Below are 26,371 nucleotides of genomic sequence, written 5' to 3'. Positions count from 1 at the left end.
TCATGTGAATCTAATGTGACACTGAAAGATATCTCATAATTAAACATCAGATAAAGCAACAGATGTATAGCTGTGCCCACCAGTTATTTTAAATTTCAAGTAGTTTTTTGTGTTTTTTTTTTTCTTTTTTTTCTGTCCTCCCTTCATTCACATTCATACTTATGTTTGCCTGCCCACCTGAGCTCTCCAGCACAAAGAGAGCCTTACTGTTAGAAAGCGAATTGGAACAAGTGCCTCCTGGATGGATGGACAAAGTTTATGAGTAAATAAATGAAAGTTTCTTAAGGCAGGAAGGTTATACAGAGTTAACTAAAAAATACATTTTTCTTGATACTATTCCCAATCGTGCTCACATTTCCATGGCTCATTTTGTTAACTTAAAATTTTCAGGCATGTTTTATGCAAATAGCCAAGGTCAGTTTACGATTTGTGTTAGTTCAGATCCATCAAGTACACAGCGTTGGTAAACCTGTTGCATTCCCACTGAGCTGATATCATAGGTGATAGGAGACAAGTAGTTTCAACAAAATTCGCATTGTTTTCTAAGTCGGCCAAAAGGATCGAGCTAAGAAAAGTGGTATGTGATGCTTTGGTGCCTGATGATAGGAGTTTTTTCTGAGACATGCTCAACAGGAGGTATTATAGTGACAATCCATCTGCCTGCAGGCAGCTTTTTGTGTTTTAATTAAACCCTGCTCTGGTCATCTGAAGAGAGTAAATAATCAATAGTGTAGAGTCAATAGTGCTTTTCATCACACTCCACTATCTGCCTAATTGACTGAAGCATTACTCTAGAAGAGGGATTTGGTCGAGTTCTTACTGGAAGTTGAAAGTGATCTGATTTGTCTTTTGAATATGAAAACCTTACCCCTTATGAAATGTCTGTAGTTTGGTCAGTATGGATGAATGGCACTGACGTCCAGTTCTGACAAGGCATCAATTCTCAAAATCAAAAGTTTGTTTTCCATCAATTCGTTCTCACCACTCCACACCTCACCACATCAGTTTCTCCTTCCCTCTCTCTGTGCCTTTCTGCAGGTGTCCTTAGTTTGGATCTGTGTGTTTTCCAGTGTGCAGCTACTGGTCCTACAAACCTGCCCGATGCTTTGTTGTTTCTTTTTGTTCCCTGTTCTTTCCTCTCCCCACTTTGCACTCATCTCAACCGATCAGGACAGATGGCCGCCCACCTTGAGCCTGGTTCTGCTGGAGGTTTCTTCCGTTAAAGGGAGTTATTGCTCTCCACTGTTGCCTATTGCTCAGCCTATTGCTTGTTGGGTTTTCTCTATACATCTTTATACTCTTGACTTTTTACATTAATTTGTTGTGAATTGACGCTATAAAGTCGAATTGTATTGAATTGAATTGAACACAAGTGGTAAAGACCAGTCCAGTTGTTTCAGTATCCTTCCTGGGGACGATATGGAAGCATTACCACCATTTTCCATCTGTATGTACTGCATCACTGTAGTCTGCAGTACTAACCTATGACTGCATTTTTGTTAAAAACAACGTATTTGTAGGAATAATCTAAAATTATAAGCAAGACAGGATACAAATACTTTCATATCTGGAAGCTGCCTTCAGAAATCTCCCTTTTTCTGTTAGAGGTTGAGTGCCTTGTTCAAAGAAGTTAGTCAATGATGACAGAAATTACAGGAGTTAAGAAGTTTGTTTGCTTTCTGAGTCAGTTAGGTAAAATACCAAGTTTCTAGTGTCAATGTTTTACTGTAAAATCACTATTTCATGCGAGGATCTGTCTCCAACCGACCTGCTTTATGTATTTATTCTGGGTCCTGTTATGTCTAGATACTCTTGGTGTCTTTGAAGACGCCCCGCCTTCCATTGCAAATGTCCAAAGCCTGCAAGCAACAAACTTCTGAGTTCAAAGCTGGGCAGTTCAACTGTATCAACACAACTTACAGCTGGTACTAGAGATAAAATTTAGGATGCTGGGGAACTGGCACTCAGTCTACGGTGACAGTGGTGGTTTGGCATCTGGTCTTCCTTTGTCTACCAGCAGAAACACTAGTTCTTTGCCAGGGGGCCACTGAGAGGGAAACAATATTATGAGTGTGTCATGTGAGGATTCTTGTCACACTGGGAAAAAGTGAATCGAGTTACCGACTGGTCTGTGATCTCATCTGGGTTTTTTGTAACTTTATTATATTTAGCAAGCAATGCGAGTCTGGGTATAATTGGAATATACTGTACTCTGGCCTTTACAAAGTGGCAAATGTATGCACATGAATATAATGAGTAGTGAGAAAAACTGCCTCTAGTTTAAATTAGACAAAACGTACTGAGAGCAATGGCCTCATTTAGTTTAGGCCACACTAGGAGAAAAGGTGGTGGAAAGGTTAGGAGTTTTATTAATAATATCTAGAAATCTAAATAAGTATTCTGTGTTCATTTTTCAAATTATATTACAAATATTAAGTCCAAATAGTCGGTGCACACTTCAAACTCACTGCACAAACTTACATTTGCAAAAACAAACCCTGTTTCCATAAGAGTTGGGATGCTGTGTAAAACATTAACAAAAAGACAATGCAATATTTAGCAAATTATTTGATAAAAAGACAATATTTAAAATGATGAAATAGTGGAATAAAAGATCAACAGCTTTCAGCTTGCAGCAGCAGAATTGATTTGATTTGGCATGAGTTTTGACACCAGATGCCCTTCCCTGCCACAACCCTCCCTTTTCATCTGGTCTTTGGACCGGCACTGGATGGCCCTTGGTGGCTGGGCGGGGGCCACACCTGGTGGGCTGTGATTCTAACCCACAGCTTTCTGCCTCCCAACCCTATGCTCTACCACTGAGCTACCAGACCCTCTCAAAATAATGGAATATTATTTTTTATTTTTTTGGATTTGCTTACTTGAATTTGATGTCAACAACATGTTTCAAAAAATTTGGGACCCGTTTACCACTTACCTCTGCTTTCAACTACCCTTCCTTAATATAGGATTTAACTACTCAACAGTTTAGTTCACCTCAAAATGGAGGCAGATCAGGTTGGAGACATGATGTTGCACTACATACAATTTAGCTTCGCGTTGCCCTGCTGAATAATTAAGGTCTCCATTGAAAAGACATTGTCTGAATGCCAGCATGTTGCACCAAAATTTGTAGATATTGCTCAACATTAATGATGCCTTCTCAAAAAAAATCACAAACTATGACAGAGCCTGGCATTTAAACAATACGCTGACAACAAGTTAGATGGTTTCTGATGGTTTTCTGTTGAATTTTGACTCATCAGAACAAACTTTTCGATTTTAAATGAGCTTGGGCTCAGAGAAGGAGGCATGGTTTCTAGATCTTGTTTATATATTTTTGCTCCTTTGCATGTATAGTTTAACTTGCATTTGTGGATATTGTGACAAACTATGTTTTCTGACAATGAGTTTTAGAGCGTTTCCTGAGCTCATTCAAAACTTTCCACTACAGAATATGATCTGTTTATGTGCTGCCTGAGGGCCCGACAATCTCTGTCATTATTGGTTTTTATCCCTAGTCCCACAGATTTCTCCACATTTTCTAAAACGTATCATGATATCGTGTACTGATGAGGAAATCCCCAAATTCTATGGATTTGTGTTTCAGGCATTTTTGTTAAACAATCACATTTTTGGGTGATCCATTTTTGTCCTTTAAATATCGTGCTTTTGTTCTATCTACAATCAAAGATACAGTATGTTCCAAATTATTAGGAAATCACTGAATTATCTTTTTTATTTACACACGTCACAATGAAAGCTGCTCATGTTTGAGTGTAACAATCCCCTTGACTGTTTTTCATCTATGTCTAGATGCTGTCTTTTCTGAAACATTGTTTGAAGTTACCTGCATCATGTGTCTGCACTCACTCGTTATAATGAATTAGTTCTCAAATTCCCCCTGCGTTGTAATAAAAGAGAGTTGCATCTCCCCCTACTGTTTTCACTGTAAAAGCACCAAATCAAACCAAGAGATAGTATCCTGAATATTGCCAGAGATTTCTGTGTGTGCCCTCACTTCTGATTTTTTCCAAACCTTGAAAGTTCTTATCTGGATCTTCTGTGTGGTAACTAAGGTCCTCTGCCTATTGGCATAAATAGAAATGTACACAACTGAAGGCGTTGGAGCTTTAAACACATCTTTCATAGTTCTATTGAATGTTTTGCGTTCACTAAACTGGTTTTGAAGCATTTTGCAAATTCAAAAAAGTCACCGGCTGAGCACCAGGGACAAAGTATAATAATTATAAAATTATTGTGCCTCATCACGTACTCTTGTGAACAGAAAATTTGTTCCCTGTAGATTATATAACGGGTTTTAGTTCTCTTAGTGTGGGCTCATTGATATTCATGACAGTGGATAATTTTACTTCCTTAGACATGACAAAAGAAGAACTGAAAGCTAAATCTCAGCGTGACTTTTTGAGGTCAGCTTTTTTAATTGTGGTATTTCTCTTTATAAATTAAAAAATATCTAATATATAACTGCAGATGTAGCTTGATACTAATCATCAGAGAATTGCATTGTAGCCATACATGTATCTGTATACACCCATGTATCTCTATATACACTATATAACTTTCCAGTAGTGGAAAATAATATTTAAGTACATTATTACTTTTACTGCACTGGAATTTCAAAGGGCAGATTATACATTTTATTATACTTTTTACTCCTCTACTTTGATGTTGATGAGGATTTTTAATTATGGATGGCAGTTTTTTTATAAACAATAAACAAGTGATTATCAATATTTACACATTAATAGTGTGTAGCCCCCAACATTTGATTTTTTTTTTATTGCCTAGGTTACATTTCTAGATAAAAGAACGTAATGTTGGATGGTTTTTTTCTAATTACATTTTCATAAATAAGGTTTATAATAATCTCTTTTAAGCTTTACATGAATTATAACCCAATTTATGAGGTGTTCAATAGTCAAGTTCAATAGTTTTAAAATACGTATTTTAATACCTCAACTTCAGTAAAACATTCAAAATGGTATTTCTCCTTGTAGTTGAGTATCTGTTGAGTCACTTATTTGCACTTCTACTCAAGTTCTGGGTTCGTACATGTGAAACCTCTGTTTGTTCTTTTGATTTATTATATTATAATATATGTATTGTATTGTAAGGACACAATATTTAGTAGTTTTGGTCCCTTTTCACTGCTACTGCTTGCAATGATTAGACACTTATGGGGTAAAGAATTTCCACCAGCATTTTGAGGAATAAGCTTGAGGACGTGCACTGTTTTGAACTTCCTCTTCTTCTTCGCTTCTCATTTGCTGATGTCCGTTTCTACTGACCTTTGTCCTTTTGAAAACGACACTGTCGATGCTTATATTTCCCGACACCGTGAACACAGCACATTGCCACTGCAGCGCAAAGCTCACGTGACTCGTATCAGCACGTGACAGTTTGCTCCAGAACGTCGTCATGGCTGCAGGTCCACGGTGAGTGAACTTTTCTGACAGGGGAAAATGTTTTTTGGTTTTGGATTATAAAACGTCTAGAGTCTGTAGCGTTTTAGCTTTTATTGTCAGGCCAGAGCAACATGGCGATGGCACTGTGTTTAGCTCCTGAGCTCGTTGAAATGTTACCACAGTTGGCAAAGAGCAATGAGCTTTTTACATCGTATCCGTCAGTTTGCGTAACGTTAGTTCAATCAGTTACCGCTACTTCAAGCTTCATAAGGTGCAGTTAACTTTACCTTTTGTGAACTAGCCAAAAACTCTTAATAGCACGTTTATTTCAGCGTTTAATTAAACGTTTGCACACAAATAGAGCTTATTTTCGGTTTCTTTTTTTCTAAACATTAACATATAACTAACCCTGCGCCTATAAAGCTGAAGTAATTTCCTGATGAGCCGACTTCTTACAATATTATACAATTATTATGTAATTATAATTGTATGTTTATATATACGTGTGTGTCTATTATTATCTAATAGAATGATTGTAACTGTTTGTTAAACGAAGCGGTTTTAGCTTTATGCCCCTTAATCACAGAAGGTCCTGGCTGTGGGTTGTGGACAGATGGTTGATTTACTGGACTGGAGAAGGGAGTGTGTCCAGTTTTTCAAAAGAAACAGAAGAAAGTAGTAATAGAAAGTATAAATATGAGTTTTGTTATGTTGGGAAAATATGTACTGTAATAACCTTTTACTAATGTAATTGTGACAGCACACTGAGCAATAGACTGACTTGTTGACCCCATGAGATAAATCCTAGCCGGAATCTGCTATGATAATCATAAAAAAATAAAATGTGCAGATTTACTTCTGTTGAGGTTGTCGTGATTGAGGTAAACAACAGGCCCACTTTAAAGTATTATGTCATCGAGTACATTAGCAAAGATTTTGCCTTTAAAAGTTAACTTGGGTTAATCAATACCTTAATGACACCACTTAATGATTGTCGGCATTATACATGCGGGTAATGTGCTAGGCACAGCTTGCAGTTTAGCACCATCAGTACCACTTTGCTGTGACCAATTTGTCCTCACAAATGCACAATTACACAATAACACCTGCAAACTCAGCCAACAGAGAATGATACAGAAAAGCTTGAGCCATAATATACTGTGTGGTTATGGATTAACCTTTGTTACTGTCCAGACTGGATCAGGTACTGTATATAGTGTTTGTTATCTTATCAGCAAAGCCATAGCTGGATACCAAGATTTATAACCCTGAAGTCATTTCACTTGTAAGGCTGTTGATCTGTCTAAATCTACAGTGTGTCTTTACTCTTTCTGGGGGCAGGCTTGGCTTTGCTTTACCTTGGTTTTTAGGCTCAAATCTACTGATCAAATCCCAGCGATTACCTCCAGACAGAACTGGGAACAGAATGGGTCTCCTTTCCCAGCTCACTTGACACGTGGTTCTCCTGGTTGTGCTCATAGAGTGCGCTATGTAAGCTTTAATTATACTGCAGCATCCATCTTTTTTAAAGGCGTAGGGTTTTTTTTTTTTTAAAGTGTGGAACAAGCATGTACTCAGAGAGAGACAGAAAAAATATCAGATTAGAGAAATGGAATTACCACTTTACTGTATAACAGCACAGTTTGGCCTCTTTGGCCAAGGAGAGTGTTAAAGAAATTATCTTTGCATAGCCTCCTGCACCTTTGGAGGGATGGCATGTGATAAACATGGCATCCCTCCAAATGTTCATCCCTCCAAACTCTCCAAACACTGCTCCACCTTGAGCCACCCTATCATCTGTGTCTCCCTATCCTTTCAGAGCGGTTTACTGGCTGGGTAATGACACCCTGAGGGTGTCTGCTGCCCTATTTGCTGAGAACCGTGAACGACTGTCCAGAGCGCTAAAAGCTAAAGATGAAGTGGTGCCACAGTCCTTGGTGGTGCTGCAGGGAGGAGAGCAGACGCAGAGGTACTGCACAGACACGGACATCCTTTTCAGACAGGTAGGTTGGTATTAGTTTACTAGGGCATAATCACAAAACTCACGCTGAGGTGTGGGCAAGGTCTTGGATTTTTTTAGCCCTCCATCCATGAGTGACCAAGGGTTGGTCCAAAGCCATTATTGAGTTTATGTCTCTTCTGCTTGTCCTGGCTCCATCTCCTTTCATTTACTGGTTTATCTGGATTTTACTTCAGTAAATTACAACAATGGTAATCGATTAATAATTAATCATTAACATCTGTGTTTGAAGTGCCATAAATCCTTAACTTCTTCTGAAATCGAGTTTAGTTGTGGGCCTGACCTAACAGTTCAAGGACATCGTTACACGTCTCATATAATCATTTGACCAAATTTTGCTTAGCTCTTGCTTTCCTCTAGTTGACTAGTATAATCTTCCTCAGTAATGTCCTGGCTGAGTCTTTTTAATTTTGCAGGAGTCTTTCTTCCACTGGACTTTTGGAGTAACTGAGGCTGACTGTTTTGGAGCCATTGATGTGGACTCTGGGAAATCCATCCTTTTTGTTCCCAAACTGCCTGAAAGCTATGCTACTTGGATGGGAGAGTGAGTCTGACTAATCTTCAAAGAGCTGTGTTCATGGCCAACAATCATCACCAACCTGGTGTATAACGTCAGGATTTAACATGGAGGAAAGGCTGAAAAAGTCATGTTCAACACAGTTAGACCATGTGTGAATTTAGTTCATTGTAAATGCAGAATTGTGATCATACTGTATGTTATCCCCCAAACTACATCAGTGACACATTGCACTACACTGAAGAATGTTCTAGTATTTGTAGCACACAGGTTGCCGAGAGTGCATTTAGTCTCTCGGTTTTAGATTTAGGTTTAGGTTTTAAATTTATTTATACCTCAATTTGGAAATTATGAATTATTAATCTTACAAAATGCCCCAAATTCCACTCAAAAGGAGAAGACATTAACAAGAATATTTACACATTTGGTTTCAGCACTAGGGGAATTTGTGAAATTTAAAAAAGGGCGCATGCAGTGTTACAGACTTTCTAGCATTTGTGTTTAAAGGGAAATCAGTGAAACCATAATGATTTGCAAAAAACCTGACCATGTCACATGCTTGCTCTTACATGAGCCATACACCTCAAAGCATCTGACATCAAAAAAAAAAAAAATTCCCTCACAAGTTCCTTTATCAGCACTTCAATGTATTGAGGTCATTAGTTTTGCTTTCTCCTTATGATCCATGGCCTATATACTTTGGTTCTTCTTGCATTTTCACATCTATAAATTATTTGGAAGCAAAAAGTTTAAGTATGTTTTTGAGAATTGTGTGTTTCATATCTGTTTACAGGATCCTTTCTAAAGAGAAATTCAAGGAGAAGTATGCTGTTGACGAAGTGCATTATACCTGTGATGTAAGTGTGTGTGTTTGTGTTTGACTTTTCGCTGCTCTGTAACCAAACCTGCGTGTTAAGTCACCCAGTTATGATGTGAGAGAAAAGCACTTTCAAAGCTTTCACAGACTGTTTGAAAGGTGAAAGTCATCATTCTTTTCTTTGCACCTCCTGCCAAAAGAAGACATTAGTAGTATGTCATGGTAGCATTAGTATCAGTTTTACTGTAAGACTATCTAAAGTACAATGCGTCTGGGAGACATGCACTTATATTATAGTAATATGTAAAAGCTGCCAGCCCTTGATATCAGTGCTATTGGCTAAGAAACTGGGCATCATACAGATAATTAATTAAATAGAGCAATACAGCAGTGTTAGGGATCTCTGATAAAATGTGTAACCTGCAGCTTCATTCTCTTCATTTTATCAACAGTATCTAAACACACCTTTGTTCAGTGTGACTGTAATTGCCTGCTCTGAGAGTTTGGGTAAACAGTATATTGGTGTTGACAGCAGATTCCCAGGGGAGCTATACTAGTAACTGACAGCTCCAGAGCTGCTTTGGATGTGAGAATGTTGACAAATCAAAATAACATATTCACGTTTTAATATCACTGCTTTCACTGGCCAACAAATCACTCCCAAGTTTGCATTTAAAGAAGATCTCAGATACTTTTAAATGTGTATTTCTGTATTTATACTCTAAACTTTTGATGACTCATCCTGCTGCTGATACCCCGGGCACTTTTACATCCCCACACCTGCCTGAGATGTTAGATTTGCAAAGCTTTCACAGGTTGAGATGAAAATAATCACCTCAACCAACAGCCAATTCTTTAATGAAGCAATAGAAGCTTAACATTATAATATTTATGCAGCCTGATAGCTCAGTAGGTAGCGCAACAGAAATCAGCAGGATCCAATCTCAGCCTGTCCACCAGGTGTGTGTCCCTGAGCTAGATGCTCAGCGCTAGCACCTTCTGTAGCTGCCCATTGCTCCCCCTAGGGGGATGGGTTAAATGCAGAGGAAGAATTTCATTGTAACATGTATGTGCAATATGTACACTGTATGTGCTCTATGACAATAAAGGTTGTCCTTTTTAAAATATTAGAAAACATCAATTCATATAAAACTTGCCTCAGTGGTTGTTGATCTAATAGTCCAGTTTAGTGACAAAAATAAAACCCTTTTGCAGGTGTTTAGCATTGAGTTTACAATGCTGCCTATAGTAGTGCATAAAAAATATTTCTTTATTGCAGACCAGGTTCTGATCATTAGGAACATTTGAATATTTTTTTATTTTTCAAACAGGCATGGACTATGTTGTTGCACACATACTCCTTAATGCCACCCCACTTAACAGGCAATTCGTTTTAATATTGAATGCAGTAGTTTGGAGAGAATTGTGTTTTTAATCTCCTTAAATTAGTGTTTACCTCTGATGATATTTTGAGTTAATTCAAGTATTAGCAGTGGCTCAACAATAATCTCCAAGTAAATTCTTTAATGAGAAAAAACAAAACAAAAACAAACAAAAAAAGTGTTCACCTTGTTTTTTTTTATTTACCTTTTTTCTTAAAGTTCTGCCTTTTTTTGGAAAATTTCTCATTGCTCTGCAAACGTCAAAGTTCTTGTATCTAGCTTTGCTTGAGCAAAGAACGAGTGTAATTTACTTAAACATTGGAAACACGAGTAAACCTTCAGGCACCAAATGCACTTGTAATCTTCAATCTTTTACTTAGATTTAACAAAGGATTATTTGGCAGCCTCTCATGTTCTGAGGTTATTGTTACAGCTAATTGTGATCACTGTTAAACTGACAATGAGGTCCTCACAACTCTATTCAAAACATTGATAATTTAATAATTTCAGTCATGGAAATTATTCCAGTGTCTAAAAGTGTTGCAATTTCAGAAGTAATGGTTAGGAGGATTTTTCCCTCTTATAAAGACAATGCAGCAAATGTTTAGGGATAATAGTTAAAACTATGCTCAAATATCACCACAGAGTCTGAGAGCACTGAATCAGGATTCTGTTTTTTGGCATTTAGGCTGTTGGCCAAGGAGTAAAAAAGTCACTTGAGGTTTGTCATTCAGCTTGCTACTGAACAACAGAGAGGCCACATAGCCACAATGGCTCCTGCCAAAGTGACCTTTATTCTGCAGCCTGACAGTGGAAAGAAATGGGTGCTTGCTGTCTCCACTGCCATACTGTGCATCCCACTCTTTTAATTATTCCCTGTCTGCTTCCTTGCAGATCGCTGATGTCCTGTCCAATCTGAAACCAGCAGTGCTCCTAACACTGGTACGCATAGTTCCTTTTCTTTTTTTCTTTTTTTTGATTATTTAATATGAAAGATAAGACGTTTAAAGCAACCACAAGGGGCATACCTGTCTTCTTGTGTAAGTCCCAAGTGTGGATAAATGCAGAGGGTTGTGGCAGGAAGGGCATCCAATGTAAAACAGATGCCAAATTAAACAGTACCGAATCTACTTGATGAATGAGGAAAATGAACAGGAAGTAGCAAAGATTAGTAAGAGTGAAGGGATGAGGATGTTGAAGAGGATGAAGAGTGGAAAGCCAGTTGGTCCTGATGACATACCTGTGGAGGTATAGAAGTGTCAAGGAGAGGTGGCAGTAGAGTTTCTGACTAGTTTGTTGAATAAGATCTTGGAGAGTGAAAGGATGCCCGAGGAATAGAGGAGAAGTGTACTGGTGCCCATTTTAAAGAACAAGGATGATGTGCTGAGATGTGACAACTACAGAGGAATGAAATTGTGGGAAAGAGAAGTGGAAGCTAGGCTAAGGGCAGAGGTGAGCATATGTGAGCAGCAATATGGTTTCATGCCTAGAAAGAGACAACAGATGCAGTATTTGCTTTGAGGATGCTGATGGAGAAGTACAGAGAAGGTCAGAGGGAGTTGCATTGTGTCTTTGTAGCTTTAGAGAAAGTGTATGACAGGGTGCCGAGAGAGGAGCTGTGGTATTGTATGAGGAAGTCTGGAATGACAGAGAAGTATATGAGAGTGGTGCAGGACATGTATGAGAGCTGTAAGACCGTGGTGAGGTGAGCTGTAGGTGTGACAGAAGAGTTCATGGTGGAGTGGTAGAGACAGTGACAGTAAAGAAAAGACAGGAGGCAGAGCTGGAGGTAGCAGAGCTTAAGATGCTGAGGTTGTCTTTGGGAGTGACAAAGATGGACAGGATCAGGAATGAGGACATTAGAGGGACAGCTCATGTTAGATGTTTCGGAGATAAAGTCAGAGAGGCCAGATTGAGGTGGTTTGCACATGTTCAGAGGAGAGACTGTGAATATATTGGTAGAAGGATGCTGAGGTTGGAGCTGCCAGGCAGGAGGTCTAGAGGAAGACCAAAGAGGAGATTTATGGATGTAGTGAGGGAGGAGATGAAGTTAGTTGGTGTGAGAGAAGAGGATGCAGAGGACAGGGTTAGATGGAGGCACATGATTCGCTGTAGCGACCCGTGAAAGGGAACAGCCGAAAGGAAAAGAAGAAGAAGATGAAAAGATAGTTTAGCGTAATGTTGGCGTATTGTACAGCATAGTTCTTAGTGATGAAGGTAAAAACTCGAGTCAGACCTGCTCCACCTCTAAAACATTTTCAACTTTCAAAAACATGACTATTATAAACTCCCTTTTTAATAATCTATAGTTCTCATAGTCATTTCTGTGTTTCTGTTTTCATGCAGCGAGGACAGAATACTGATAGTGGGAGCATCAGCCGTGAAGCCTCCTTTGAAGGAATTAGTCGGTATGTTTAATTGGTATAATTTTACATGAACATAATTATACTTTATTTTGAGAGGTTGCAGACATACATGCATAGTTTCTGATTAAGCTAATTCTGAGTATGGAGGAAACTATCTTGCCTTTGCTTATTAGTTATCAAGTAATGGCAATATTGCTCCTGTCCATATATTCTTTTTTAACCAAGTACATTTTATCGACTCAACATTTTGAGTCTAATTGCTTTGAAAAAAGAAGTCCCACATATGCTTCAAAGGTATTATAACAATTAGATTCAGATTGCGTTTCTGTTTAAAATGTTGTGATTCTTGTGACTTGTTCATCAGCTTCCAGGTTAACAACACTCTTCTGCACCCAGTCATTGTGGAATGGTAAGTTCTTGTTTTTGAGATAAGATCACTGTTGTCTCTCCTTTAATCAATTTGAAGTTTCTTCCGTCAGATTTTGCTAGTTTTTACAATTACACCTGCCCAGTCAGGTAATCATGTGTGTGCGATCAGGTACAGGGGCTCTTCTTTGGTTGTTGTTTCCCCCGTTAGCGTCAAAAGTCAGTCTGCACAGATGTAATAGACTTCGTGCTTACCTGGTTGTCTTTGGCATTAGAGACTGAATTGACATTTTCTGAAATAAAGAGGAATGCTTTTCAAGCACACCTCCTGGGGAGAAAGACTTGATTAAACCCCTCTGCTCCCTCTACTGTCCGCACCCCACATGGGTCTCTTTTAATAGGCCTTTTCTTTTTATTTAACTTTCATTAGTGTTACTATTGGTTACCACTGCCTTGTGTTATTTATGTGGTTCTATTATTGTAAAACTCTTTAACACCCTCTAGTATGTTTGTCATTTCTAGCGATAAAGGTGCTGCTACTGTCTTCCCAACACAAATAAAAAAGTGGAAGTGACAGAGAGAATTAGATTAGGCGAATAGTGTACATCAAGAACAACAGAGAAACAAAGCAGGGTGTGAGGGAAAAGATATTTATTATTAAGCTTCATTCCAACAATGACAGGTCCTTGTCACTTTTTACTACGTAGAGCAGGACGACAGTCTGCTGGATAAGTACTGTATGTGGTGATAAAGACGAAGTGAAAAATAGCCCATATCCACCACCTCAATGCAGATACTGCATTAGGTTATTGTGACAGTTTTGGATACATTCTGTATATTGTTTGGCTGTGCATAGTGTAAGTACTGATAAATTAGCGTATAACTTCTTCTTTCAGCCGTCTGATTAAGACAGATATGGAGCTGGAGGTCCTTCGGTACACCAACAGGATTTCCAGTGAAGCCCACAAAATGGTGAGATCCCTCTTAGTCACACTAATCCTTTGCAAGGGTTCTCACATTGGTGTATTCAAACAATAAAAGAAAGAAACAGAAAGAAATGGAATGTCCAGAATTTGAAACATTTCACAAGGGTTCAGAGATGTCAGCATCCTTGACAGTTATTAAGTGTTTAAATGCTACAGATTTTAACTTTATCCAGTAGCTCATGGTCCAGCAGTTTAACAAAGAGATCCTCTGACCAATAAGCTGTAAAATTAAAGCAATATTTTAGTTCTGCACGAAATTTCGCTTTATCACCATGAAAAATTTCTTCTTTAGGGTTTGAGGAGCAGTTAACTCACAAGGTTATTTGTCCTCAGAAATCACTCCCCATGAGGGTTCAATTTTCTTTTCTCTCTGTTGTTCTCATTACACTTAGTTTTTAAAGGGAGGTTGTTACCCATGTGTCTCCAAAACCACCCTTTGGGAAAGTTTTCACTGATGACAATCCCTATAGCTGTGTAAGAAAAAGAAAGAGAAAATGCTCACACAAATGATCCAGTGCTTGAGGGCACTCTCACCAATTTTTAAAGTCTTTATGCTCAGTTGGCATAAATCCTGCAGAGTATGCTAATAACCTTGAATTGAATAAACAAAGGAAAAAATACAGTAGCTTAGTAGAAGAATCCATTCACCTACTCATTATTTTGCATATAAAGTGGAGTGGACAGAACGTAATTCAATCTAACAACATTACAACCTGCCTGTTACAGTATATGTTTGGGGTTTTCTGCAACATTTGGACAATGATCAGATTTAAGACAGTCAGTAGAAATTTTCGACTTGTAGTGGATTTAAATTTTTCGAATGACATATAATCCCACTTTTTTCTGTAGATCATGAAGAATGTGAAGGCTGGAAAAAAAGAATATGAAATGGAGAGGCAAGTAGTGCATTTTGTCAATGGACTTTTTTACTTTCACATACTCTCATGATAGTAGGAGGAGAAGGAACATTTGTACTACTTCAACTTGCAATAAAACATATGTTGGTGGGAAAAAAGTTTTACTATAAGTTTTGCTATTTCAAAATAAGGGGATGCAAACGTTTGCCCAAAATGACTTGACTTGTTGACTTGTTAAACCTTAAACCGGACATTAGAAATGAGCAGCAGGTGAAGGTGTTTGTATAACACCCTTGTTGGTTTCAATGAAAGGACTGCACAATTTAATTAATATATATTAATAAATACAATAAGCTATATGCTCTTAAGGTCTTACTGTTTGTGTGGCATCATGTTACACTCTTTAAAGTGGTAGACTTGGCACGGTCAGGTAGTTTTAGTACTTTGCTGTATGCAAAGTAAAGAGTAAATGAAGAGTTGAATGAAATACTGATAAATAAATTATTGCAGTAACAGGGTATAAACAGTCTACTTTACGAAGTTGGTTTTGCTTATGTTGGAAATTGTGTTATGGTAAATGATCATTTTCTGATTCACCACAAACAGATTTTTTTGCAGAAGCACAACTGTTCTGTGATAGGGTGTATGTAGATTTTTAATCCAAGGCCAAGGAGAGCAATTACAAAGCAATTTGTTTGTACATTTATTAAGATAATTAGCTATTTTTTTCACCCAGTTGTTAGTGATGCTCATCTGTCGTTGATGTGTATGCAGCACCACGATGATCCATAGAACTGTTTGATGTGCTTGACTCTGACACTTAAAGATTTAGTGCTGAATGAATTTTTAAAGTCTCGAGAAAGGAGCAGGTCCATTGTCTAATTCAGCTAATTGAAGTTTTCTCTGATATTTGCTGTGCTGAAGATGTTTAGTTTCCTAACTTTTACATTAATATTTATCTAATTTACCCGTTTTTGTTTTTTTCTTTCATTGCAGCCTCTTCCAGCATTACTGCTACACCAAAGGAGGGATGCGCCACACCTCATACACCTGTATCTGTGGAACGTAAGCCTTTATTAAGGAATTCTTTACCTTTATTTCTGACTTGGGTGTTTAGTTTAATATCATATTTAATTGAATCCTGCTGAATCCTGCATATCCCCTCAGCCTAAACACACCCTGCTTGCTAAAGCAGTCCATAACCTCCCTTCCTCATGCAAGGTCACTGCCAGCTGACAGCATCAATATCGATGAAGAATTTTTAGACATAGCTGCTAATCATGGTCTGGCCTTTAATATAAAAGGCCATGTGTAATGAGTATCTCCTAGATATTGGTGGTCAAGGTTGCAAGTTATTTTCCTGTTCAAGTTAAGAACTTTGAAGATGCCCTGAAATACACAACGTAATTCAAAATGTTTTAACTGAGTTTGTTAATCAGATTCAATGCAATAACCATCTTGTCAGTTAGGAAATGTTATGACAGTTTCATAAACTATTTGTCTTTATTTCATGCATTGTCTCTTAACATCAGGGGTCATAATTCCTCTGTCCTCCACTATGGCCATGCTGGGGCTCCGAATGACAAGACAATTATGGATGGGGACATGTGGTGAGTAGCTTTCAGTAGTTTTTACATCCATCACCTTATGGAACTAGATTGTAACCCAATCACAATTTTATACATACGTTTCCTAAAGGGGGAACTGTTCCATCAGACTAATTGTTCTTTGTTGAAGTGACTCCAAATGGCGTAGTTCAGTTTGAAACTGCAGTATTTAGTGTTACTGCTCACAAACACAATTAGTTGGTGTCCATACTTTTATGGTGTCCTCCTGCAGTCTGTTTGACATGGGTGGAGAGTACTACTGCTACACCTCAGACATCACCTGCTCCTTCCCAGCTAATGGAAAGTTCACTCCAGACCAGAGGGCCGTCTATGAGGCTGTCCTCAAGTCCTCCCGAGCTGTCATGGCTGCCATCAAACCAGGTTATCATCTTTTAAGTATAGCTTTTGAGTACACTTTACTGAAGTACACATTTGGAAATGTAGGAGGAAATGTGCTTAAGAGTTTGCCGTCACATCTGTACTGTAGGTGTTTCCTCCTTTAAAAATACATTTGCACGCTTGAAGAACTGAAGAAAGGCTTCTGTTGTCATCCACCACTGTGTCTGTTACAATGTTCCTCCTATGCATTGTGTAAAATAGAAACGTCGTATTTGATACTTATGTTTTTAGACTATCCAATATAAACATTAAACTACTTCCTTTAAAGGTTAAGTTAAAGACACATCTTCTGTTCATTAACAAAGCCGCTTATTTTTAAGGCGTGAAGTGGTCAGACATGCACCGCCTTGCTGACCGGGTTCACCTGGAGGAGCTGGTGAAAATTGGCATCCTGAGGGGCAGCGTGGAAGACATGATGAAAGTTCACCTGGGCTCTGTCTTCATGCCCCACGGCCTGGGACACCTGCTGGGCATTGACGTGCACGATGTGGGAGGTTATCCTGAGGTGAGAACAGCAGACTGAGACTCACATGGCTCACATCCCAACCACAAGTATTTAGTGATGTAACAGTCCAAATCTCCAGAAAGCAGCACAACTAAACAAAATTGATGTGCCATCATTAACAGAGAGAACCTCCATAAAGCAGTGAGAGTAGAACTAAAAGAAGCCAAGTTGAAGATGAGAAGAGAAGAAGGGGAAATGTCTGAACGAACAGTTTCACGTTTGGTAAAGGATTTTGACAGTCTGAAGACAGTTGACCCACAGTAGCTCCAGTGGGACTCTTGAGTGTTCACCAGCATAAGGTCTCAATTTAGACTGTGCTGAATACACTTTAAATAAAGTGCTCAGCCTGCTTCTCTAGAGACAATAGGTTTTGCTTTTTTCATTTGCATCTTTGGAAGATGATTTAATTAACTTATTATCATTCATCTATAAACAGTTTAAACCAGAATTTTTAAGCTATTTTCTGCTCTCCATTTGGCTGCAGCGAAATTGTAAACAACTGAAAAATGTTCATTATTGAAAGTACAGTAAATGTGTTTTTCTGTCCCATTTTGCTGTAGATACTCCACAGTTTTTTTACCCCAACAATAGTCAAAGTACGTGATTATTAGAATAAATGCTTTTATTATCGTCATTGAGTACATGTACAGTTACACATACATGTTACAATGAAATTTGTTCTCTGCATGTAACACATCCACCTGAAGGAGCATTCTGCACACACAGCTGACACCTAGGGAGTTAGTCCTGAATGTGTTGCTCAAGAATACACTGGGTGGGTGTCTGGGGTTTGATCCTGGTGACTTCTGCATCCCTGTCTGATGTTTTACCCATTGAGCCACCAGGCCACTGATACTGTTTATTGCTATTGCAAAACAATTTAATGGTTTAATTTAATGATTTGTTTTTTTAAACTGTGTAGCCCAGGTTTAACAAATTGTACTTCTGTGCAGGGAGTGGAGCGTATCGATGAGCCTGGACTGAGGAGTCTTCGGATGGGCCGTCTCGTACAGGAAAGGATGGTCCTCACTGTGGAGCCTGGCATATACTTCATCAACCACCTGCTGGACCAGGCCCTGGCCAACTCTGCCCAGAGCTGCTTTATCAACAGCCAAGTGCTGGCTCGCTTTCGTGGCTCTGGAGGGGTCAGTATGGCACCACAGTTTTACTTGGTTGTTTGTTGGATTGGATTCAGTGGAGGAGTGTCAGACACAAGTCAAGTTTCATTAAGAACCAAGGTTACAAAAGCTAAAGGCTAAGAATCTCAAATACAATCTACAGAGTGTTTTTTGTTAGTTTGTTTAAATCTCGCTTGCATGTATTTTGCTGCTAATGGATTTGCAGTCAGTGCACTGCAAACTGTGGAGAAAAAAATCCAGCTTATTATTCTTATTCTTGTTCATCATCCAATTTGCCTCTGAATATCTTCTACTCCGATTCTCAGATTCCTTGTTTTATTGAGTACTTTGTCAATACTGTGTGCAGGTCCGCATTGAGGATGACATTGCTGTAACAGCAGATGGTATAGAGCTGCTGACATGCGTCCCTCGCACGGTGGAGGAGATTGAGGCTTTCATGGCAGACTCTGAAAAAGTCTTCGGCAGTGAGAAGTTCTGAATGGTCTCTCATTTCAGTGATAAACCATCGAGTATGATCTGCATAACTGATAAAATCAATATCTTTATTAAGCAGTAGAAATGGCTCATGGCAATAAGAAACAAAAAAAAAGTATCTTCAGAAAGCTTTTATAATGGTTTGAGAGTTTTGATAATAGAGACTGTTCCTTTAAGAGACTATCTTAGGACACTCAAGGTATTGATTTCTGTGGCTCTATATAAAAAACGGTCTTTTTTTTTAAATTCAATAAATATATCCTGTGAAATTGCAGTAAATAAACTTTAATTTGCAATTGTGTGCAGCAGACAGTTCTTTCATACAGTTGTATAGTACATTGGACCACAGTGCTTCAGTGAACCAGCCAACAAGAGCAGTCTTCAACTGAAGAACGTTTCCAGACAGTTTCTTTTGGAGATGGAACATCATTAAATCAACTCATACTGCAAATTCCTTTTATATGTGGAGAATATGAAGTATGTTTGTTATCCTGTCTTTGACCTATATGACCAAGCATTTCTTCATCCTAAATGTGATGTAAACAAAAGCAGTTTAGGAATCGGGAAAAGCTGCTGTGAAGAGTAAAAAATAGCTAATATTATATAATATAATATTTATAAAATTACAAAACAGTTGATCAAAATCATTTTTTAGATACCAATTGTATCCAGATACCTAAAAGACCTCAAAGGTATTTGACTCAGCAACCCACAAGCTGTGCCAGACCTCTACTCAGCTCTATGTGAACTCAGGAAAACTAAACAGACAGAGGACTGGGAAGAACAACTAAAGGTTTTATGCCGACGTGAATGCAGCACATTGCCACGTCAGCTAACTGGCTTCAAAGCCGCACAAAGCTCACGTGACAGTTTGGATATAGTATCTCATTATTTTGAGATGCAGGATCCTGATTCTTTTTTCCACCAGTGGCAGAAACAGGCTTCTGTTTTAGATTGTAAAAGTACATAGAGTTTTAGCTGTTAGGGTCAGGCCAGAGCTGCATTGCGATTTCACTGTGTTTAGCTTGAGAGTTTTTCTAAAGAAAAAAACATACTTTTCACACTTTCTGTCAATCTGTGTAACGTTAATTAACCCATGATCAAATCAGTTCACGGTACTACAAGCCAGTTCAGTTTCATAAGGGTGCAGTTAATTTAACTTTTCTAAACTAAAAACTCAGGATTGCTGTAACCCCAAAGCTGGAAAATTATCTAACACCATCGGTATAAATATGTGTTTTCTTGCAGAAACATGGAAACATAACCATTTCTCACCGTCATTTTGACTGTATCCATTTTGACTGTAATAATTTTACAGCAGTAATGAAATAATTGTTTATCGATTTCAGTAGAACGGAATTCGTTTTAGTATGAATATGACAGCACACACACTGACTTGTTGACCTCATGAGCTAAAACCACGCAGAAATCAGCTGTGATAATAATAAAAATGTCATATGTATCTCTAGGGGGAGGGTGGGGTGGGTGAGAGTGCGGTGCATTGGGATGGGGTCTGCAGTTAGGTACAAAATGATGCACCAATTTTGTGCGGCTGATTTACAGATACACAGTTACACCTGTAAACTCGGCCAACAAGGAAGGACATGGAATCATTGAGCCATAAAATACTGTGAGGTTATGGATTAACCTTTGTTACTGTCCAGACTGTATCAGATATGTCGTGTTAGTTATCAGCAAACCCATGGCCGGATACCAAGATATAACCTCATAACCTTTAAAACCTCTCAGCTGTAAGGTTGTTGAGCTGCCTGTATCTACAGGGTGTCTTTACTCTTTCTGAGGGCAAACTGGGCTTTGGTTCTCACTTGTCTTTAGGTTTAAATCTGATGATCAAAGTCTAAATGTTAACTTCCAGACAGAACTGGAAACATAATGGGTCTCTGCTCACTCAACACACGATTCTCCTAAATTTGCTTGTTGTGTGTCCAATTTAAGCTTTAATCAACAATTTACACTGCAGCCTCCGTCTTTCCTAAAAGAGTTGGGATTTACAAAAGTGTGGAACAAACATTTCTTTCCAGAGAGAGAGAGAGAGAGAGAGAGAGAGAGAAAAGAAGGAGGAGAAACAATATCAGATTGTTGAAACTGAATTATCACTGTGTACTTTGGCAGAAAATGTCTGCTGTAAGCTGAAGCTACAACATGTCCAGCTTCAAAATGTAAAATGTATTATATCACCAATGCTGCTGCTATGTATTTTCGTGAATAAGTATTTTAGTTTCCACTGTGCTAATTATCACAAACCGTTTTGTTTATAATTACTACTTAAATGCAGCAGGAATAACTGTAAGAACTGTTGAATACGAGTGAGGAGGCTTGTTAAAGAAATTATGTTTGCATAGCCTCCTGTACCTCACGACATGACAGTCCCCTTCATCCCTCCAAACTCTCCAATCACTGCTCCACCTTGAGCCACCCTATCATCTGTGTCCCCCTGTCCTTTCAGAGCGGTTTACTGGCTGGGTAATGACACCCTGAGGGTGTCTGCTGCCCTATTTGCTGAGAACCGTGAACGCTAAAAGCTAAAGATGAAGTGGTGCCACAGTCCTTGGTGGTGCTGCAGGGAGGAGAGCAGACGCAGAGGTACTGCACAGACAGAGACATCCTTTTTCAGACAGGTAGGCTGGTATTAGTTCATTAGGTGATTATCACAAAACTCACACTGCGGTTCTTGAATTTCTTATCCATCCATCCACTCAGAATTTGTTCACAGGCCATTACTGAGTTTATGTCTGCATGTCCTGAGCGGATCTCCTTTCAGTTATTGGTTTATCAGCCCCTAAAGACAAGGGATCCAACACATTTTATTTTATAAGTTAGGACTGTCAATTTTAAACAATTTCTTTACTTGATAGTGGGCAATGTTCAATAATCACAGTCAATAATCCATTTCATAAAATGCATCACTCTTTAATAAAACACTCTTAAATAAAAAGCCGTGCAAAACATGCAGCCTTTGTTGGAGAAAAAAAACATTACCTTATAGTAAAAAAGCTGCAGGGCAGTAAATAACATAACATTATCAGATACAGATTATTAGGACTGAACAGTAGATATCGTTTGCCGATATAAAAACAAGTATAGTTTCAAATGCTTTTCTATCATTGACATTGTTGCATTGCAAAGACGGGATGGGGGGAGGGTGGAGTTTACTGATGACTGGATCTTCAAGCACTTTCAAAAGTTTAAATGAATTACACCCAGATTATGCAAATCTTTTCCCTTCACTTGGATGGAAAAAAGTGGCTCACGTGGGACTAACACCACTACCATCTACGTAAGAATCGTGTTGCTGTACAGCACAAGATCATGTTCAGATGAAAGTGTGCTGTGCATTTTGTGATATGTAAAATTAAAACCTTGCAACTAGAGTCTAAGCAGAAAAATAATCAAGTATGAGCTCCTTTTGGTAAAATATACAATTCAAGCTGTGATAAGAGATCAGCCAAGTGATAATTACATTACGTCTATAGAAAATGCGCTATCATGATAAATATCAGTATTGGGATATGAAATTTTACACATGGATGCCCAACTCTTCACACAACAGCGTAGCTTTTATACATTTATAAATTCAGACACATAACATTTTGACCAGATCCCTGAATATCTCACTACGAAATAGGTTCTTTTAGTTTTAATAATATTCATAACACAGGCAGTAACTGCAGGTATCTCTGCACCTGTCAAGTAAGAGACCGTCTGCTATTTTGTGATATCTGTAAGAATGAAGCGCTGAAAGTTTTCTATTGGTCAAAGGTCTGGACTGCTGGCAGGCTAATTTGGTCCAGGGCTGTACTCCTGCAAAGCCGTGCTGTAGTGATGGATGCAGTATGTGGTTAGCATTGTCTTGCTTGAATAGACAAGGCCTCCCCTGAAAGGCCTTCTGCTCATCTTTACATTGGAGAGGTTCCGCCTCTCTGAACTGCTCCTTTTATACACAGTCATGTTACTGACCCATTGCCAATTAACCTAATTAGTCATCAATTGCTCCTCCATTTGTTTTTGATTTGTGCCAATTACTTTTCCAGCCTTTTGTTGCCCCTGTTCCAACCTTTTTTTAAATGTGTTGCTGCTATCGAACAAGTTAATACTGGATATTGTGTCCTGACTTTAGCTGTGGAAATGGCCCTTGAAGCCAAGCAATGATGTCGTGTAGTTGTAAGTCTATGTGTTAAACACTCACCACTTACTTTTCCGGATGTAAGAAACATGGGTTTGATTCCTGTGTCCACTCTATATATAATATTGTTGCATCTTTTTGTAATAAAAAAATAAATTACATAAGTATGTGATTACAATTCAGTTTTCATATTCAGAAATATAAGCATTGTGTCTTCTGAAAGTAACATTAATCTCTGTGTTGCCAATATGAACAAAATGAGCATATTCTGTGAAGCTGTCAGAATGTAACTGTGAAAAGACATTGAGTGTATGAAATGGGGAACCAATCAAATTGCAAAGCTCTCTAATACTAAAAACCACAAAGTTCTGTGATCCCACTGCTACGTCTCATATCTCCAACATCCTCAGAACTTGATGCACATCCTAAACCCAAGTTGGTCCCGGTGGGTCAGGTGAGCACCTTACATGGCAGCCACCGCCATCAGTGTGTGAGTATGTTTGAATGGGAATCAACATTGTAAAGCGCTTTGGATAAAAGCGCTATATTAGTGGCCACTTACCATAAACAGTAGCCCCAGATCTTCATCTGCCATCAGTAACATCACATTCTGGGCCCTATACACACCTTGATATGAAGGTTCCCTTTCTGCTGCCCTGAGTAATGTCACATACTGTACTGTACCTTTTATCCCCACACCTGCCTGAGATGTTAGATTTGCAAAGCTTTCACAGGTTGAGATGGAAATTATCACTTCAAACAACAGCCAATTCTTTAATGAAGCAATAGCAGCTTAACCAAATAATATAAAATATGCATAACTGCGATTGTTGATCTAATAAATCAGTTTAGTCACATAAAGAAACCTTTGCATTTAGCATTCAGTTAGCAATGCTGCCTATAGCATAAAATGTATTTCTCTTTAGCTGAACCAGGTCCTGAACATTTGAAACATTTAAAAAGTTTTCTATTTTTCAAACAGGAATGAAGACTGTTGTTGCACACACACACTTCTCAGTACTACACTGCTTAACATGCAGACATTTCACCTTTTTAATGTTGTAGTAGTTTGGAGAAACAACAACAATAGTCAACAATAATCTGCAAGTAGACTTTTTATTAAAAACAAACAAAAGAAGAAACAATTTGTTGTTGTTGTTTTTTACATAAAATGCAATTATAATCTACAGGATCTTTTATTTTTATTCAACAAAGGATTATTTGATTTAGGCAGCCTCTCGTGTTCTGAGGTTGCTGATCACTGTTTAACTGGCAGGTCCACAAAACTCGTTTTTAAAACTTTAAAGAATAATTCAACCATCTCAGCCATGGAAATAATTCCAGTATCTACAAATGCTGCAAAACAAAGACAATACAGCAAACGTTTCAGGATAATAGTTAAAACTATGCTCAAATATCACCACAGAGTCTGAGAGCACTGAATCAGGATTCTGTTTTTTGGCATTTAGGCTGTTGGCCGAGGAGTAAAAAAGTCACTTGAGGTTTGTCATTCAGCTTGCTACTGAACAACAGAGAGGCCACATAGCCACAATGGCTCCTGCCAAAGTGACCTTTATTCTGCAGCCTGACAGTGGAAAGAAATGGGTGCTTGCTGTCTCCACTGCCATACTGTGCATCCCACTCTTTTAATTATTCCCTGTTTGCTTCCTCACAGATCGCTGATGTTCTGTCCAATCTGAAAACAGCAGTGCTCCTAACACTGGTACGCATCATTCTTTTTCTTTGACTACAGAAAACGATCTATCAGATCATTTAATATTAGATCACAGATATGAAGAGCATTTCTTTCAGTTTCTGTAAGGTCGAAGGTAAAAACTCCAGTCAGACCTGCTTCACTTCTGTAACAGTGTCAACTTTCAAAAACATGACAATCATGAACTCGCTTTTTACTAATGTATAGATGTCAATTATGTGTGTGTGTGTCTGGGATTATGAGATAGATCATCAGCCTGGATATAAATCTCCTTAAAAACATTTTAATGCACTTTGTGATGATGTTGTTTTTGTGTTTCTCCTTTCATGCAGCGAGAACAGAATACCTATAGTGGAAGCATCAGTCTTGAAGCCGCATTTAAAGGAGTTAGTCTGTATGTTTAATTGGTGTAAATTTGCATGAACACAATTTTACTTCTATTTTTTTTTTTTTTTTTTTTTTATTTGGGAGGCTGTTTTTTTTATACCAACATTACAACAGACTCGCATGTACTTCCTGAGTCAGCTAATTCTCAGTATGAATTAATGAAGAAAACAATCTTGCTTTTGCTTGTTTTCAGCTAATGGTAATGTTGATGCTGTCCTTTGTTCTTTTTTTTAAACCACGTACATTGCTCCAATTTATCTCCTCAACTTTCGGACCCTTTACTTAGTTCAAAGGTATTATAACAATTAGCACAATCGAATTGTGTTTCTTTTTATAATGATGCTGTTTTTTTGTTGCTTGTTTGTCGGCGTCCAAGTCCACAACACTCTTCTGCACCCAGTCATCATGGAACGGTGAGCCAATTTGTTTTCCAGATGAGCTCACTGCTGTCTCTTCCTTAAAGTTTGAAGTTTCTTCAGTCAGACTATGCTGGGTTTAACAATTACACCTGACTCACCAGTCAGGTAATCATCAAACTGGGGCTGTTCTTTGGTCGTTTGTAGCTAGTTTTTAGACGTACTAGACTCCGTGCTTACCTGGTTGTCTTTGGTCTTAGAGTTTGAATTGACATTTTCTGAAATAAAGAGGAACGCTTTTCAGCCACACCTCCTGGGGAGAAAGACTTGATCGAACCCCTTTGTCCCCTCTCCTGTCTGCAGCTTGCATGGTTCTCTTTTAATAGGCATTTCCTATTTTAATTAGTGTTACTATTGGTTACCACTGTCTTGTGTTATTCATGTGGTCCTGTTATTGTAAAACTCCTTAATACCCTCTTGTGTGTTTTTCATTTCAAGCCATAAAAGTGGTGCTACTGCCTTCCCAACACAAACAAATGAGAACTCATGTGAATAAGGAGACAAAAACTCTTACATACTGCTGTAACAGTAGATCATGAGAGTGTTTAACACCAGAATTGCAATGTGAAGAAATGAACTGGAAATGAATAACAACATGTATTCAAAGAACTGTAGCAATATGCACATTAATCACTAATGTATCTTCTCGATATGGCACTTGATTAGTTAAAAGAGATGATCACTTTGTTAAAAGTGGTTAATCATTGATTAACCTGAACAAATTATTTATTCAGTCACATATGAAAGCAAGGCTGTTCTCCAGATAATTCATCTGTTTTTTTATCCCCAAAAGAATACACATCTCCAGATATATGTATACAAATGAATATTTATTGATCTAATAAT

The 26,371-nt window shown here is 38.2% G+C and overlaps 1 protein-coding gene across 1 annotated transcript; it reads left to right on the top strand.

Annotated features, from left to right (window-relative positions):
• The first annotated feature begins 5,329 nt into the window (after positions 1–5,329).
• LOC137111802 (xaa-Pro dipeptidase-like) lies at positions 5,330–19,160 on the top strand. The gene is made up of 15 exons (XM_067495123.1): positions 5,330–5,459; positions 7,249–7,432; positions 7,866–7,993; positions 8,760–8,823; positions 11,060–11,107; positions 12,512–12,573; positions 12,896–12,940; positions 13,794–13,869; positions 14,733–14,779; positions 15,737–15,805; positions 16,273–16,350; positions 16,580–16,728; positions 17,067–17,251; positions 18,205–18,396; positions 18,737–19,160. The coding sequence occupies exons 1-15, from the start codon at positions 5,443–5,445 to the stop codon at positions 18,866–18,868; spliced, it is 1,476 nt and encodes a 491-aa protein (XP_067351224.1). The 5' UTR covers positions 5,330–5,442; the 3' UTR covers positions 18,869–19,160.
• Positions 19,161–26,371: the final 7,211 nt, after the last annotated feature.

The sequence above is a fragment of the Channa argus genome, chromosome 2, assembly GCF_033026475.1.
Source record: "Channa argus isolate prfri chromosome 2, Channa argus male v1.0, whole genome shotgun sequence".
Lineage (NCBI taxonomy): Eukaryota > Metazoa > Chordata > Actinopteri > Anabantiformes > Channidae > Channa > Channa argus.
The sequence above is the reverse complement of the archived record's forward strand: the minus strand, read 5'-3'. Positions and strand labels throughout refer to the sequence as shown.